Source organism: Nilaparvata lugens, chromosome 9 (assembly GCF_014356525.2).
Source record: "Nilaparvata lugens isolate BPH chromosome 9, ASM1435652v1, whole genome shotgun sequence".
Classification (NCBI taxonomy): Eukaryota; Metazoa; Arthropoda; class Insecta; order Hemiptera; family Delphacidae; genus Nilaparvata; species Nilaparvata lugens.
In genome coordinates this window covers 35,114,384-35,133,348 of record NC_052512.1, presented here as the reverse complement: position 1 = coordinate 35,133,348, position 18,965 = coordinate 35,114,384, and the positions used below count along the sequence as shown (strand labels likewise).

Below are 18,965 nucleotides of genomic sequence, written 5' to 3'. Positions count from 1 at the left end.
CGTGTCGTCCCGGAATGTGAGTGTGAGCGCTGTTGTCAGGTCTGGCTGCCGTCGATACGCCAATCCAATCAACCCATCAGAGAATATCTGTGTTGTCGTGTTGACGAGAGATCGGTGTGTTGAAATTGACAAAATAAATTACCATAATGCTGATTTCCCACAGACATCATTTCTCACTCTTCATGATTTTAGAAATCAATTTCTTTTCAATAGTATTTGTTGCGATTTTAATCATCAGATTGGAGAAGAAAAATGTGGAAAAAAAATGTTTTCTATCAATAACTCCAAACTCCTAACTAGAATCATGGCCTCAGCTTATGGAAAGACAAAGTTAGTAGACAACTGTCTACTAACGTTGATGGGAAGATACATTTTCAAGATGTTCGATGTTTTTGAACGGGTAGTATTATAGTTCACTACACAGCTGATTTATGATGAATAATTCTAAAGTCTGATTTTTACTTCAATATTGGCGCTCAAAGGAGACTCCTTTTACTTTTGTATTATCCTTAAAATGCAAAATTTCAAAAAACCTTATGTATACATCGACGCGAAATTCAAAAAGGAACATACCTGTCAAATTTCATGAAAATCTATTGCTGCGTTTCACTGTAAATGCGGAACATGAATATATAAACAAAAATATAAACATTAAGATAAATGCAAAACCATCGCTTTGAATCTTAGACCTCACTTCGCTCGGTCAACTAGCAGGAAACCTATGCTCCGCATGGGTCTATTTTAGAACTTGACAGACTGAAAACTTGGCTACTACAGTATTTGAGTTTATTTTGAAATGTGATTTATTTTACTGGCTCCTGCCAAACTTTATTCACAAACTGGTAGGTAACATGTGCTCTGCAAGGGCCAAAAGAATCTTGATCTGTTGGAAATAAGCCTATGATCATCCTCGGTTAATTAAGAATCTATATGCAAAATTTCAAGTTAATCAGTCCAGTAGTTCAGACGTGATGATGCGTCAAACATAATTTGCCTATCTCATACGTGTATCAGCCAGTACTTTCTTTTTTTATAACTTAGTATAGACTATAGATTAGCTTATCTGATTGACTTCATTGTACCATACGGTCAGTTGCATTCACAGTCCGGGTGCTGTAGCTTTGCCTATCGGCGAAGGGCCACTAGACTACAATACTACCCGTTCAAAAACATCCAACCGTTTTGTAAATGTATCTATCCATAAGCAACAGATGGTCTTTTGTATCATATTAAAAGCAACGTGTTGCATACGAAAAGATACACAAGGATCTTCAATGTATCTTTTCATAAGCAGCAGATGCTGTTTTGTATCATATTAAAAGCATTGTGGTTGGATTCGAAAAAATACACAAGTAGCTTCAATGTAGGCTATCTTTCTATAAGCAACAGATGCTTTTTTGTATCTTCTTAAAAGCAGCGTGTTGCATCTGAAAAATAATTTAATAATTATTATTGAACGAAAATCCAAATTGAATGCTGTAATTCACCCCGAAGACTTCTGCTACTGCAAATATTGACAACAGGGTAAACAGCTAGATGGAAATTCGATGAATAATTATGGGAATGAATAGTTAGTTATTAATTCATTAGCATTCGAATAATTGCAATATCTCAGTAATTTCCATGTGTAGAATAATTTAATAGGCAAGTTCAATTGGAATGAATTGAAAAAATATGCCTTCACAGGTCTATTTTTCAATCCTTTTAATTCAATCATTCTTGTTACAAACCAGCTGAATATTCCTTTTTATAGGCACATACAAAGATGGCCTGGCACCAAATGGGATCATTCTGTCAGACATTTACCTGCTAGGCAGTGCTGTAGCAACCATATTGGTCATAGTGGTCACTGTCCAGGTGAGTAAAAGCATAGAGAGAAGTTATCATAAGAAAGTATTTCAATATTGGTAGGAGGGTATTTATGTTACAAATTTCTCTGCTATCTCAAGCTGATTGTCCTAGTAGTTGTTTTTGGTAAGGCTATTTTTGATACTGTTATGCCCGGTTTCACCAACCTTGGTCAAGGCATTTGAACATGGCTAAAATCTATCCGATGATCAAATCAGCAATAATTCATTCCACCAACACCAGATACGTTCATCATGGTTAAACCAATGGCTAAGTTTGACTGCCGAAGTTCAATAACTGATTAAAAGTATCATGGGATGTTACGTTTAATGGGATTTTCGTTTAATAAAAATTATTGATTCATTAGCATTTGAATCATTGCAATATCTTAGTAATTTCCATTCATCAATATCAGATGTAGCCATTAGCAAGCCAGCAAACATGCTAGCTTCAAGAGTTGACCATGTTCAGATTTGACCGACGGAGTTTTGATCAATCCCGAGGCTGGTGGAACAATATTGTATGTTTGAACGAGTGATCAAATTTTGTCTATGGTCTAATTGACCAAGACTAGGCTATATTTGATCAAGGTTGGTGAAACCGGGCATTAGTCTCTCATACTGTGCCAATTTCACACTATCACCAGGCCAAGACAGAAATGATAGACAGTGGTCGACAGTAATCAGCTTGAGTTAACACAAAATCTGCTTCAAATTTGGAACATGAACGACCTTTACCATGGAATATCTCCTTATGCTATCTTTTCTCTATAGTGAAAATTACACCTTAATAATATAATTTTAATAAAAATCACTTATTTATGGATTCGGTTTCCAAAAGCGATTCTATTCAAAAGTTATCATTCAAGCAAACTTCGACTTCTAGTGGATAAAAAAGTCAATAATAAAGTATATGGACACAAGCAGAATTAAAAAACACAATGAAAAATTATCAAAAGTACCCTTCATTTCATTACAACATCACTAGTTTCAACACTTCATGAGCCACTTTCAAGTGTCTCTTGAAAATGACTCTTGAAGAGTTGAAACTAAAGTGGTGCTTTAGAATTGTGGGTACTTTTGATAATTTTCATATTGTGTTTCAATAATCAGTAGCCTTGGAAATAAGGATAAATAATAAGAGATACCGGTAGTTGAATTTGAAAATGACTCTTGAAGAGTGGAAACTATAGTAGGCCTAGTGTGTTTCATTAGAATTGAGGATACCCGTACTTTTGATGATTTTTTTATTGTGTTTTAATGATCAGTAGCCCTAAAAATAAGAGTGAATGAGAATTGGTTGGATTTGATTTTTATCTCTTTCTTCAGACATGAGAATGATTTTAGAGAGAGAATAGGGTTTTCTCTGTCAGTAGTCAGATATCAGTAGAAGCAGATCGTTGCTTTCCTAGTTAAGGTATATCCAACGCAAATTGATAAACTTGAAAAAATTTCCATGTTGAAATGATAGAGCTGCAGAATAAGCAGAGAATTAATTATACATTGAAACAAATTCACACATTAAGATAAATTAATCGAACTTTCAATCATCCTTGGTATCAATTTAAAGTTATCGTTCCAATTCCATTATACTATACGATAGAGTAGGCATATAGAGTAACGAATTAATGAAGAAAACGTTTTTGATGATGAAAAGGTTCACATTACAAATTCCGGAATACAATTCTCTATCCTTTCCAATCTATCCTTTTCAACGTTTGCTGTGACGTCAAAAAAGTCGTCTTCATTATTAATCAATTCTAATTATTGATTCTTGACAAATAAATAAAATCTATCAAGCTCTCTTATCATTGAATAGATTAGTCTTCAGTGGGATCTATTTATGTTTTCAACTCAGCATCTTGATAAATTTTGTTTGCTATCCTTGTGTGTTATTAGACAGAGCTGATAATTACATCCTTTTCAAAGTCCTTACGGATGCCAATAAATTGTTCTCAGCTTGTAACCTGTATATAAAATGAACTAGCTCACCGGAATATTCAATCTCAGTTATCAGAATGTAGAGCCTATTATTAAATGTAAAATATATTCTCTTGGTGAGTAGCCATGACATATTTGAGAATTGATGAGCATCAACAAGAATCAACAATAAATTACAGTAACAAAATTCACACTATGGAAGAGATATTGTGGAATTTCTCCATAATTAAGGTGAAATTAAAATGATATTGTTAGTTTCACCTAATTCATTTGAGCCAAACTTAACTTTCAATGCACTAAGGCATTATCTTCAGTGGTATTTTTGGTTAGACTTCTAATTTTTGGTTAGAAGTCTTTGTTAGACTTCTTGGTTAGAAGTCTAAATACTAGTAGTTCTGTGAACAGTAGACCTCGCGCTCAGTAAGTTACATTGACCTGTTGTTATGTTTTCTCAGAAACTAATAGATAATTAATTATCAATTTAAAATGTTTAGAAAAAATCCTAAATAAACATAGAGCTTGCTGTCCTATTGTACCTTGACGTGTCATCCCGGAATGTGAGTGTGAGTGCTGTTATCAGGTCTGGCTGCAACTGTCTACAACGTTGATGTAAAGATACATTTTCAAGATGTTCGATGTTTTTGAACAGGTAGTATTATAGTCAACTGTCTACTAACGTTGATTGAAGAATACATTCTTAAGATGTTCGATGTTTTTGAAGGGATAGTATTATCAAAGACCTTAAAGAGATATAGACCCACAATGCCTATGCCTTCCCTATGCCTTCTCTTACTTGGAATTAAAGGCCGCCATTGGGGTATTTTAGCACGAGATATTATATATTATATATTTGTTATACTATAGATCACAAAGGCATTGGTGGCATTGGTATGTAATAATCTTTTGGGTTGCCCCCTCAATGGCGGATTTCAATTCCAAGTACGACACTAGCGCTGCAAGTGAGTCTATGCATCTTTAGGTCTTTGAGTATTATAGTCAACTAGACAGCTGATTTTTGATGAATAATTCTAAAGTCCGATTTTCACGGTAATATTGGCGTTCAAAGGAGACTCCTTTTCCTTTTGTATTATTCTTGAAATGCAAAATTTCAAAAAAACCGTATGTATACGTCGACGCGAAATTCAAAAAGGAACATACCTGTCAAATTTAATGAAAATCTATTGCCTGCGTTTCGCTGTAAATGCGGAACATAAAAACATAGATATAAACAAAAAATAAAAACATAAAGAGAAATGCAAAACCGTCGACTTGAATCTTAGACTTCGCTTCGCTTGGTCAATAAAGACCACTAAAGATGGTGCCTTAGTGTGCGTTGAAAACTTCAGTTTTGCTCAAATTAATTATGTGGAGCTGACAATATCGTTTTTATTCCACAATAATCAACAATCAGATATACGGGGATGACTTGAATCTGACTTGAATAACAGCTATCTATTTTATCGAAGGCAGTGCAAAAGGAAACGTGACAACAATGCTTTCCTATTGAATTAATTGACTCTAGAACGTGAATGTCACTAGGATAATCTAATAATGCTTGATTCGAAAAACATAGGCTAACCAAATCTGTGCTGAGAATAATCAGCTTTTCACTCTGTTAAGTTTTAATAATTTTTTTAAAATATATTTTTCAGGTGATGCTTGACACATCTTATTGGACAATATTCAACCACCTAACAATATGGTTCTCGTTAGCCTCTTATTTCTTACTGGATTATGGCTATAACTATATTGTGGGCGGACCTTACTTAGGTGCTCTGACTAAGGTAATCCTCGAGCATGATTTTTCAAAACATTCTTAATAAATTGTAAGCAGAGTTTTGAAATTGTACCATAATTTTTTCAACATTTCGAATAAATGGGTGCAATTAATCAGTTGTGCAAAGTTCAAACATTGAACTATTTTTCTTTAAACATTTAAAATGAACGAATTCACTTCCTCTTCAGTATAGTGGAATCTTGCTGATCTGGTACTCACTTATCCTTCACCCGCGAAGTTTACAAGAGAGAATATGAAAAATGTTGCTTTAAAATTACCTAAATTTCTAAGCAGCTCAGCAGTTTTGGTATGAACAAGGCGTTTTCTGGTAATTTGGTATCAACAACTGCAAGTTTTTGCAGTTTCTGGCATGAACTGAACTCGGCAGGGCGTTTTCGGCCGACCTTAAGGAGCGTTTTCGTTTGTGCATAAACTTCCGCAGTCGACGACGACAGGCACTGTTTATGAAAGCATTCATATTGTCCAAATTTCAAGTGTGCTAAAACAGCCGACCCAATAACTTTTCGTTATTTGAGTTCATTATAAAACAATCAAAACATTTTAAATAATGTCGATTACATATTGCCATCTAAAAGTATGAACTTAACCACCCTCATTAAAACATAAATGAGCATAATTTTTTAGGTTATCTAGACAAATTAAAATCTACTCTATCCGAGATCCTCACCCTGTCGTGGTCGATGACGTTATTTACGCACAAACGAAAACGTGCCTGTACAGTGTGTCAGTAGCTTGAGAACTTGAGAAATTTTAATGAGATCAAATATTTTTAATTGTCATTAACAATCAGGTACTAATTAGCTTACATGCATAGACACGTTCTATATTAAAAACATATATCCTGGTCAATCATAATTGCCTATTAAACATTAAATTTGTATAAATTTGTAAAATTACACAAAGAAAATATGAAGTGTGGTAATTGAAAATTTATATCCGCATGCTCGAAAGATTCTTCAATAGAATTATTAAAGAGCTCGTTAAGTAACCACGTATCAAATTGAATTAGTATAATATGGAAGATAATATTTTTGATGAAATAGTGTAGTACCGGTAGCATAGGTCTATGATTTATATTCTATAAGTATTCAAAAACGGGTGAAAAAACGAACATTCTATAGGGTCTAAGTATTAGAAAATGGGTAAATATGAATCGGTTTGTGGTTTGTAAAATTTATCAAAAAGGTGAAAATGCAATTCTGAAACTATGAATTTATTCCATTGCTCCATTTATACACATTATGCTCTTTATGAGTATTTTTCTCGATTTTTTCATTTTGCGAAATAAATCTTATCAATTCATTCAGGCGATCGATGAACCATCATTTTGGCTGATGACTGCATTATCAACTGTCATTCTGATAGTTCCAATCGTAGCCTGGAGGTTCTATTTCCTGGATGTATTTCCAACACTATCTGATCGGATAAGACTGAAGGAACGTCTCATCGAAAACAGGTGCGTTCATTTATTATTTATGCAATGATAAACAAAACACAATTTAGGTATCCATTTAAATGAATAATATCGGTGACCGAGCTTTGCTCTGGAGTACAAAAGCATAAAAAATTTATTACGAAGGAGGAAATTATAATAATATGCATAGTTCATACAAAAATGTTCTATCTAATCACAATGAATTGAGATTAATTCCCAGAGGAACCCAAAATTTCTCTCACAAAAGCCCGGATGCACAAAAGCCGGTTAAATTTTAATCCTAAATAATTTCACGTGAACCAAATCGGAGAAGACCATTTCAAAAAGATGGTTCTACTGGAATTAATCAGAATTGAAAATAACCCGGCTTTTGTGCAACCGGCACTAAGTACCTGATTGAATGATTACAAAAGTTCATCAGCTGAGTCATAACTTTGACACAGTCCCACACACATGAACTAGCTCACTCACTTCCATCACCAACAGACGACGAAATAATATTATCAGCTGTTTTTCCAAGGATGAATAATAAATATCCTTTAGCGAATTTTCCCAGGGATGAGACCCAGTGTAATCGAATCTTTATATTATAAACCTACTATGTTCTGAATTTGGTGAGAATCGTTACCAAGAACCGGTAAAATACAAACATACTAACATCTAAACATATAAACAGAGATTGCTCGTTTGATAGTATAGGATTATCACAGGGATTGAATTATACGTACAGTGGAGTCAAAAATCCTGACCCACAGTAATCCTGTTTTGTCTCCAGCTACGTTGAAAGAAATTCCAACAAATTACGTTGATAAATCAAACTTGTTTTAGAGTAGGTTGAAGGGAATAACTGACCCGGAAAAAAGCGAAAAATCAATCAATTTTGTATTTCGAATTTTGTCTTTTTTTTTAATTTTGAGCATTAATTTTGACAGATGGAATTAATAGAGAATGAATTTATTCAAAAGAATAGAGATTGTCAGTTTGGTGTAAGGGTAAGCATTCCTGACTAGCAATTGGGAGGTACCGGGTTCGATTCCCGGGCTGGCAACTAATTTTTGGATAGTAGTTCTCATCGAATTTCCATCTAGCTGTTAACCCTGTTGTCAATGTCTGCAGTAGCGGAGGTCTTCGTGGTGATTTGCAGCATTTTATTTGGGATTTTCGTTAAATAATAATTATTAATTTTGAATTTGGATGTTGTAATTGAATAGAGTTATTTGTTGAAAACGCTTTATATCCTGACAGCCTCAATTTCTCATAGTTTCTGTTACTTAGGCCTATTATCAAGTTATTGATTGATAATGTGACAGCTTGTGGGAACACAAGACTCCCCAAGGTTTTTCAACAATCTTCAGAGATAAAAATCATGCAAATACAAATCATAGTGCCGTTTGCACAAAAGCCGGTTAAACTGTAATCGTGATTAATTCCACGTGAACCAATCAGAGAAACTGTCTTATCAAAAATGCCTTCTCTGATTGGCTCTCGTGAAATTAATCACGGTTAAAATTTAACCGGCTTTTGTGCAACCAGGCCATAGTTTGTGAATGAGTTGAGACTCGGATCCTCATCCAAAGAAATGACAGAGTTGCCAAATTGTGTGAAATTGTAACTTTCTCAAATTCCTAACCTAACCTCGTGACTGTATGTAAAATATCATCCCCGACATTTTAGTAGATCTGGAAAAGTTTTAGTTTTGAATGATGAAAGGGAACTAAATTTTTCTGATGAAATTGAAAACATTGTGAGAATATGCTTGTAATATTGTTTAAATTGTTTATGTAATTTATTTTTTAACTATAAGAAAGTTTCTCAGTGTTAAGCAACTCCTCTATGCTTACAGGGAGGCTTCCCTTGTATGAGTGTATATTTATTGTCAAGGGAGTAAGGGAATACGTATTTTGTTTAATGTCTTCTCTCTCAGGAATATATGGAATCATTGTCGTATTATGTAATCATTTTATATGGAAATACAGATTGGTAATATTCATATTCCTTGAAGAAGCTACAAATGTCTACACCAATTAATTCAATGCCCTTTATTCAATGAATAGAATAATTTTATTGTCGTAAACCAACATGGTATTGACAAAGTCACACAATTGAATTCTATTGAATTAGGCCTATAAACTCATCAATTCTCATGCTCATTTATTATTCTACGGACATAGTAAATTCTTGAGCTGCTCTCCTATTTTGTTATACTGTGAGGTAGAGGCTGTGCAAAGGTTAAAAAAAAACTTTCTACTGGTGGTATTTCCAAAGCTTTTCGCTTTGTATACTATCAAGCTGAAAACGTTTTCTCAACAGAAACATTTCCGATCATTACTTTTTGAGATATGAGTTATAGGACAGATCATTTGAAATTCGGTAAGAGATAAATAATTCATGAAAATTCTAAGGATAAATCTTCATGGTATTGTTTATTGAATGAAACAAAAATTCTCTAAAAATATCAATTTTACTCAAAATCTTCTTCTCTTCTTCTTCTCCCGTCTTCTTCTTCTTTTCTTCTTCTTCTCTTCTTCTTCTTCTTTTCTTCTTCTTCTTCTTCTTCTTCTCTTCTTCTTCTTTTCTTCTTCTTTTCTTCTTCTTCTTCTCTTCTTCCTCCTTGCCCTTTTTCCCCATTATTTGTGGTCTAAGTCGCCAGTGATTACGATCTGGGGTCGTCTCTGCTGTTAGTTGCAATAATTGTCTCATATCCCTAAGCACTAGCGCCATCCATGTTAGGCATGGTCTGCCTCTACCCCTTGGCTGTGACTCTATCTCCAGCACTTTTCTAGTCATGTTTTTGGGTGGGCGTCTCTTACATGGCCATACCATCGCAGTCTACCTTCCATTATTTTTTAGCAATTGGCACAACTTTAAAACTGCCACGTATAAGAGTGTTCTTAATGTGGGTGGTCCAGTCTACTTACTCCTTCGGCCTATCTCAGCATTCTCATAGATTTTACTCAAAATGACAAAAATTAGTTGAGTTATGTTTGGTGAATTGAATAATTCTTCAATAATTGATGATTATTCTAAGAAATTTTTGTTTTGATTTTTGGAGAAATTTATCCTCGAATTCTTTGGATTTATCTATTATCGAGTTTGAAATGATCTGTCCCAAAAATTCAAACTTTATGCGCTCATATCTTAGAATGTAATGATCAGCAGAAAATTTTCTGGTAGGAACGTTTTCGTTTCAATAGCTTGATAGTAAGTTATACGTACAAATCGAAACACTTTGAGAAATATAACCAGTATAAAGTTTATTTTCAGCTTTTTCACTGGGCAGCCTTGAAAGTAATATCTTTCGGACTATATTAAGGCTGTGCAAAGGCTGAAAATAAATTTCTACTGGTGATATTTCTCAAAGTTTTTGATTTGTATATTAAAGCTATCAAAATGAAAAAGGTTTCTCAGGAAAAAATTTTTTCTGACCATTGCTTTTTGAGATATGAGTGCCTAAAGTTTAAATTTTTGGAACATTTCAAATTCGGTAGGAGATAAATCCATGAGATTTAAGGATAGATTCTTCATGGTATTGTTAATCTTGTAAAACAAAAATTTTTTGAAAACATAAAATTTTGAGAAAATTATCCAATTTACCAAAAATAACTCAACCAAAAGTTATTTTTAGTAAATTGATAACTATCTTGAAAATTGATATTTTCAGAGAAAAAATTTCTACCAGATTAACAATACTATGAAGAATCCATCCTCTGAATCTCATGGATTCATATCGAACGAATTTGAAATGTTCTGTCCCAAAAATTCAAACTTCAGTCTCAAAAAGTAATGATCGGAAAAAAATGTTTCCTAAGAAAACTTTTTCATTTTGATAGTTTCATGATATACAAATCAAAAAACTTTGAAAAATATCACTAGTAGAAATTTTTTTTTAGCCTTTGCACAGCCTTAAGGACCGGTTGCACAAGAGCCGGATACACTTTAACCGTGTTTAATTCCATGAGAACCAATCAGAGAAGGCTTTTTTGAAAAGACGGCTTTTTTGATGGATTCTAGTGGAATTAATCACAATTAAAATTCAACCAACTTTGGTGCAGTTGGCACTAAATGTATCTTTTTGAGCTGCTCTCCTATTTTGATTATAATGTGCGAGGTCAATGAAGTTTTTTTTATTCTACAGATGGACTAAATTTTAGAAAAGTGGAACCATAACCCTCTCTCGGACTTTTAAAATATTATCTAAATTTGGGAGAAAAATGGTACAAGGAGTATCCAGGTTTTTCTCTACCAATCAGTGCTACTTTGTAAAAATTAATAATAAATTACAGAGATATTGTAATTATTCAAATGCTAATGATTCATTAATTATTATTAAACGAAAATCCAAATTAATTAAATAAAGAATTAAAGATTTCCATCTAGCTGTTTATCCTGTTGTCAATATTTGCATTAGCAGTAGTCTTCGGGGGTGAATTACAGCATTCAATTTGGATTTTTGTTTTATAATAATTATTATTTTATTCGATTGTTATTGTAGTAGATCGTCGCAAATACGGCGTTCACCGTCGGCCACAAGACGACCGCGTCGCTCGGTGCGCAGTGGCTATGCGTTTGCGCACCAGGAGGGATTCGGCCGACTCATCACCTCGGGCAAGATCATGCGCAAAGCACCTCCACGCTCTGACACCGATTTTCTCGGCTTCCATCCGTCGCCTGGCCCCCCCAAGCGTGCAACTCTCTGACCGAGTCAGTTCAGTCATACTTACTATTTCCACGAGATAAATAATTATTTTTTTTTTTTTTATAATATTAATTTTAAAAATAATATTATTAGAATTTTTGATAAATATTCAATAATTTCCATGAGAACGATTAGCATTGATTAGCATGTATTTGAATATTCATTATTCTTCTATTGATTCGATGATACACAATTATTTTCAAATAATTTGGGGGAGGTTAACAGGCACAGCCCAAAACTGTCCCCGCTCGAATTTCGATTCATTAAAATAGTCCAGAAAAAGTTTATCGCATTCTTCTCCACTTTATAAAATTGTGTGCAATTTTCTGACCAAACCTTTGGAACAAGAACTTTTGAATTTGAAAAAGGTTGAAATCCAAATAAATAACAAATTTCCTATCACTTAGCACTTGAAATAGTAAAATATTGCTTGAAAATGTATGAATTCAGGGCTATTCTTTTGTATTACTATAAATAAAATTATAGTACCCTTTAAATTATTGATAAAAAATAAAAAACAAGAATACAAATTGTAACCTTACAATTTGTATTCTTGTTTTTTTAATATTTCATTAATTTGAAGGGTACTATAATTCTATTTTATAAAATAAGTAAAATATTGATTGATTTGAAAGATTATATTCCGAGAATTTTCAACAATATTCTTCAATGGAAGCACAACTTATTAAACGAATAAATCCAAATTGAATGCTGTAAATCACCCCCTCCCCCCCCGACACTGATGTGGAACTGCAAATATTGACAATCCAGTTACCAGGTAGATGGAAATTCGTTGAGATCTACTATTAAACTATTAAACTATTAAACTATTAAACTATTAAACTATTAAACTATTAAACTATTAAACTATTAAACTATTAAACTATTAAACTATTAAACTATTAAACTATTAAACTATTAAACTATAAACTATTAAACTTTCTTAATCAATCTCACTCGCTCAACAAATTCTTCCAACGATTTTTTACAATTCCTATCTCCTGCAAGTGACTCTGAACTGTTAACTTTCCCAGTGATGTTTATCCTCATATTATACATGTATGCAGGTCCTTGGACCTATGGTCCAAATAATTGGGCTGACTATACAAGTACTGTATAGTCTTCCGCATAACATATATTTACCAAATATTTACCAGCCCGGGAATCGAGCCCGGTACCTCCTAATTTCCAGTCAGGCTAGCTCTCATCGAATTTCCATCTAGCTGTTAACCTCGTTGTCAATATGTACAGTAGCATAAGTCTTCGGGGTGATTAACAGCATTTAATTTGAATTTTCAGAGCAGTTGTTACCGAATTGATTTGGATCTTTTTTGAATAATTGCATGGTAATTAAAAACAATAATTGATTTCAAAGTATCAATTTGATTCTCTTTAAACCAACAAGATACCTCTATTAAGGAACTTTTCGTATACATTATTTGTCATACAGAGAGATCATTCGTTTACCTTGATTTTCTGTTTTGACACATTATTTTCAAATGTCATTGTTTTTTTTTCAGGGCAGGTGATCAACCGCACAAGAGAGTCGCTCCCTCCAGTGATATCACAATACATGCCTTAAAAAGGAGAGAACTTTCTTAATCAATCTTACTCGCTCAACAATTTCTACCAAAGATTTTCTACAATTCCTATCTCCTGCAAGTGACTCTGAACTGTTAATTTTCATAATGATGTTTATCCACATATTATACATGTATGCAGGTCCTTGGACCTATGGACCAAATAATTGGGCTGACTATACAAGTATAGTCTTCCGCATAACATTAGACCGTTCTTTAACAAGTGAAACTGCAAAATCGACAGAAATTCTGTCTGTACAGATTGGGCCTTCAAATTCTATGGCCACCTAGTCTATTGGCTGAATGTCTGATGTGCAAGTCTAAAGCTGCGTTGACACCGAAGTTAATAACACGAGTTATTAACAAAAAGTTTTCAACTTGACTGAATCGTCAAAAAATTCTCTTGACAAAAGTTAATAACTCATGTTTATAACAGAAAATTCCTTGTTATTAACAAGATCTTGTTATCAATATAATTGACTTCCATATGATTTCATTTAACGAGAGTATTCATATGATATAACAGCCGGAATAAAAAGCAGAGAATCGTCTTCAAATTTGAATTGAAACATGTGTGTGATCATTGAAATAATGATCTTCATCTTATCTAATGTAAATAAATAATAATTCGTTTACAAAGAGTTAAAAACAAAAGTTCATAACTTATGTTAATAACATTTTCTTTTGGCTGCTAGTTTTGTTATCAACAAAAGTTAATAACTTTGTCACGTGTTTTGTCTGCAGCTGTAGTTATTAGGGAACAGCTGTAGTTGTAGGGTAGGGATGCTGGGCGAGGGGGTGCGGAGAAGATAGTAAACATGTATTAACAAAAGTTACCGACTCTCGATGGATAACATAAATCTTGTTAATAACAAGGAATTTTCTGTTGAAAACACGAGTTATCAACTTTTTTCAAGATAATTTTTAGTAGATTCAGTCAAGTTGACAACTTTTTATTAATAACTCATGTTATCAACTCCGGTGTAAACTCAACTCAACATGATGTTATTAACTTTTGTAATTAACATCAGTTGATAACAAAAATGTAAATAACTTGTGTTATTAACTCCGGTGTAAACGCAGCTTAAAAATCAGTTATGCGAACTTCTCAGAATAGAGTAGATACAATTTATTTTTCCCTTTGGCTGATAAGGGTAAAGCTATCAGTGTTATGAACACATTAGGTTTGTGCGTGTGTGATGATAATGACACGGATGATAAAAAATTCTATCATTATCATTGTTACCTACATCATTATTATTATTATTATTATTAATTGCTATTATTGTTATCATTGAGATAATAGCTCATCATCCTCAACGCTGTGCTCATAATAATTATAATTTATAACTTTAGAGTCTTTTGTGACATATATATCCTATTATATTAAGCGAGCAGTTATTCTCGTATTTATATATCTGGTTATTTTTATATCTGGTTATTTTTATATCTGGCTATTTTTATATCTGGCTATTTTTGTATCTGGTTATTCATGTTTTACGGATCTCGAAAACGGCTCTATTGATTTTCACGAAATTTGGAACATAGTAGGTTTATGACACATAGATTCGATTGCACTAGGTCTCATTCTCTGGAAAACTCGCTGAACGACATTAAAAGGATAATTAATCCTTGGAAAACAGATGATAATTTCGTCGTCTCTCGATAACAGAAGATGCGTGTGCCTGTGTGGGAGAAAGACAGAATTATTTCCAGCTGTTTAATCATAATCAATCAGCAAGAAATTTTATCTAGCTAGACAATTTAATCGATTTGATCAACATAATCTGATTTGTTGACATGACATGATAATCCTCCTAAACTAGAGTATATCATAGTTTCAAAGTTAACTATTATTTGACAATTTCATGTGATTAATGAGTGTTATTTTGTAATTCAATTTGGTTTGTATATAATCTAAATTACAAATTTTTTGTTTTCAAATGTTTGAACAGAAAATTGAAACTGAATTCATATCAAGTGTATGGAACATAACCTACTTTCTGGACTAATCATAGTGTATAAATCAAAATTCGGGAAAGAAACCGTTTTGGGCTGTGCCTATTAGTACTTCCCCAATCATTTTAAAGAATTGTGTTCGGTTTATCAAAAGTCAATAAATAAATAACGAGCGAAGCTCGATGCCCGATATTTTATTGATAAACAGAACTCAATTCTCTAAAATGATCGTGTTTATATTTCACAGCTGGCTATATGTCATCTTATGAATTTCGGGGATGCAATATTTTGATTTTTCACATACTCATTCGCTCACTCACTTTTCTACTATCCACAGCTGTTTTAGCCAAGGATGAATTATCTTTTAATGTCATTCAACGAGTTTTCCCAAGGATGAGACCTAGTGCAATCGAATTTTTATATCATAAACCTACTATGTTCCAAATTTTGTGTAAATCGTTGTAGCCGTTTTCGAGATCCGTTAAACATGAATAACCAGATATAAAAATAATTATATACTAATATACAGAAATTGCTCGCGAATATTATGATTGTGAGGTCCACGTTATAATGACAGTGGATAAAGATAGGAGAATAACGTTGCTGATTCTCTGCCTCAATTAATTATACATCTACATTGTCTAAAACATAATTGGCATCGTTGTGGATCTAGAAAAGGATAGTACTACCTGCTTTGTCGATTAATAGACGAGGGTAGCAACAACAAAGTTAATGAAATACTGTCATTATAACGGGAACCTCACTATAGGGACCAGATGTTTGCTGAATATGCTTTGTAATAAACTGTTGCAACAGTCTGTTCGAATAAAGCAATTTTAAAAATTGTGTCGAATATCTGGTGGAACAGAAGAGATGTAAAGCCTAATAAAGGTAGGGGCACACAGATCGTCATCGGACGGACGCCATGCATCGCACGGATCGCAAGAATAAATTTGATGCATTGTTTTCAATTGGAGTGCGCATACCCATCCGCATCGTATAGGTATGCGCACTCCAATTGAAAACAATTCATCAAATCTAATCGTCCGATGCGTGCCGTCCGTCCGATGACGATCTGTGTGCCCCTACCTTTATTAGGCATTACATCTCTTCTGTTCCACCAGATATTCGACACAATTGATATAATAGTATATTTACTTAATAGTAAATTAATCAACTTCTTTTACATTTATGTAGGTAAGATTTTAGAGATGATTGATAACACTTGTGGCCAACGATGGGACAAATCGGCAACAGTAACTGTACAAGTTTTCAAGTTTTCATAAATTATTGAATTGTAAACATAATATATTATGGGACCAGTTACAAATCTTTCATTCATCTACAATAACAGTAGAAGAAAAAATAATGGAAGGAGGACTGCGATGGTATGGCCATGTAAAGAGACGCCCACCCGAAAATATGACTAGAAAAGTGCTGGAGATAGAGTCACAGCCAAGGGGTGGAGGCAGACCATGCCTAACATGGATGACACTAGTGCTTAGGGATATGAGACAATTGCAACTAACAGCAGAGACGACCCAAATCGTAATCACTGATGACTTAGACCCCAAATTATGGAGAAAGGGCAAGGAGGGAGAAGAATAATAAAATAATAAGAAGAAGGCAGGAGAAGAAGAAGAAGAAGAAGAAGAAGAAGAGAAGAAGAAGAAGAGAAGAAGAAGAAGAAGAAGAAGAAGAGAAGAAGAAGAAGAAAAGAAGAAGAAGAAGAAGAAGAAGAAGAAGAAGAAGAAGTAGGAAAATGTAAATGAAAAGAGGAGATAGAAGATGAGGATAATCTATTCCAAGGACGAAGATAGAGATGATGTATTGAGGCAAGAGTTTTCAAATTAACAATCTACTGATTGATTTTTTAATGGCGTGATCAACATGATATTGTGGTATAGGCCTACTACTGTGTTTTTAAACCTGTAACAAAACTCTAATTATTATCTAATCAAGTTGAGGCTTAATCACTTCTGTCAGATTTGCTCATTTTACCTGTTTAGATTATACGAAATATTGACATTAAAAATATGAAATTTCATAAGCGATTATGAATAAATTACTATGTACAGAACTAATAGATTGATATTCAGAAAAACATGATTTCCCAGAAATGATGTTGATAGTTAATAATATACAGGGTGTTTACGAACTCCCTAACAATACTCTAGGACATTGTTCCTGGGTAAAAAACATATCTAAATATCATATCTAAATTGTCCAAAAGTCTTCAGCTACTCACACAGCGACCATTTTGATTTTTTCACTTATATTTATTTTCCAAATAATGGTTGAGCATACGTAATTGAAACTTTGCACAATCATTTGTAACAACTAGACAAAGCTACAAAAAAATAATGATAATTTTTCAAATCCATAAAACAAAATGGCGGCCATTTGAAATTTTGTTTCTCAAATAACTCAAAAACGGATGGTTTTACAAAAATTTTACAAGAATGACTTTTTTCAGTAAATTCAATTACCTATCGATTGGTACCTGACTTTGTAGGATCAGACCGATATTAACTGAGATATGGTAACTTTGGTGGTTGGTGACCCACCTTTAGAGGGTTATGTAACGCTATTTTATTGTTTGAAATTACCTAAAATCGCTTACAATTAACATGCAATGCGGAAAAAGATTGTTACATCATTGAGGCGACTCTATATTAGCATGCCTTGGTTTGCACTACAACAAACTTTCAGTGGTCACCTATCACTAAGGCTACCATATCTCCGTTAATATTGGTTCAATCTAGAAAAATCAGGTACCAATAGATAGGTCATTGAAAGTACAAAAAAAAAATGATTCTTGTATTTTTCTGTAAAACCAACGGTTTCTAAGTTATTTGAGAAACAAAATTTCAAATGGCCGTCATTTTGTTTTATAAATTTTAAAAATTATTATAATTTTTTTGTAGCTTTCTCTAGTTGTTATGAATGATTGTGCATAGTTTTGATTCCTTATGTTCAACCATTATTTATGAAAATAATAATATGTGAAAGAAGCAAAATGGCCGCTGTGTGAGTAACTGATGACTTCCGGACAATTCAAATATGATATTTAGATATGTTCTCTACCCAGGAACAATGTCCTAGAGTATTGTTAGGGATTTCGTAAACACTCTGTATATATAGAAGATAGGGATAAGTTGATATACATGTCTATAGTAAGTGTAATTTATGTAATCAATTTCTTGAAAATTATTAGCAGTGTTTCAATATAATTTTGTAAAAAACACAGTTTACAATGCATGTCAATAGATTTAAGTTTCTATTACCAATGTACAGTATTGAAGAAAATGAGATTATATGAATATTGTTGAACTTTGGATCTTGATTTGGAATTAATTGGTTTGTAAAAGATCAGATCGATGAATGATTCAAAAATCATAGTGAGTTTCACTTGAAGCTGTCAGCTTCAGTTGCATAGGAATTGTTGGTGTTATTGACAAGGGGAGCTGTCAGCTTAACGTGAATCACATTACAACAGACGTGTTCATTTTTGAAGCGATTATTTGGAGTATAAAAAATGAAATTCCCAATGAATTTGATTGTGGAAGATTTGAATCATCATCATTATGAATATCATCTCTTGCAGAATTTCCCTAGACTTATAAAAAAGAAGATTCGGAAAAATTATCATTCCTCATCTATCCACTTCAGCCAAGATTATGAATTTAGAAAAATAATCAAATAGTTT

General features: G+C 33.1%; 1 protein-coding gene across 1 annotated transcript in view; it reads left to right on the top strand.

Annotated features, from left to right (window-relative positions):
* The window catches only part of LOC111054170 (phospholipid-transporting ATPase ID), a 110,214-nt gene extending 96,531 nt beyond the window's left edge, over nucleotides 1-13,683 (top strand). The window contains exons 20-24 of the mRNA XM_039435801.1: nucleotides 1,754-1,857; nucleotides 5,441-5,572; nucleotides 6,894-7,042; nucleotides 11,514-11,722; nucleotides 13,238-13,683. Coding sequence (XP_039291735.1) covers nucleotides 1,754-1,857; nucleotides 5,441-5,572; nucleotides 6,894-7,042; nucleotides 11,514-11,718 — 590 coding nt within the window. The 3' untranslated portion in view covers nucleotides 11,719-11,722; nucleotides 13,238-13,683. The remainder of the gene's footprint in view (nucleotides 1-1,753; nucleotides 1,858-5,440; nucleotides 5,573-6,893; nucleotides 7,043-11,513; nucleotides 11,723-13,237) is intronic.
* The last annotated feature ends 5,282 nt before the right edge of the window (nucleotides 13,684-18,965 follow it).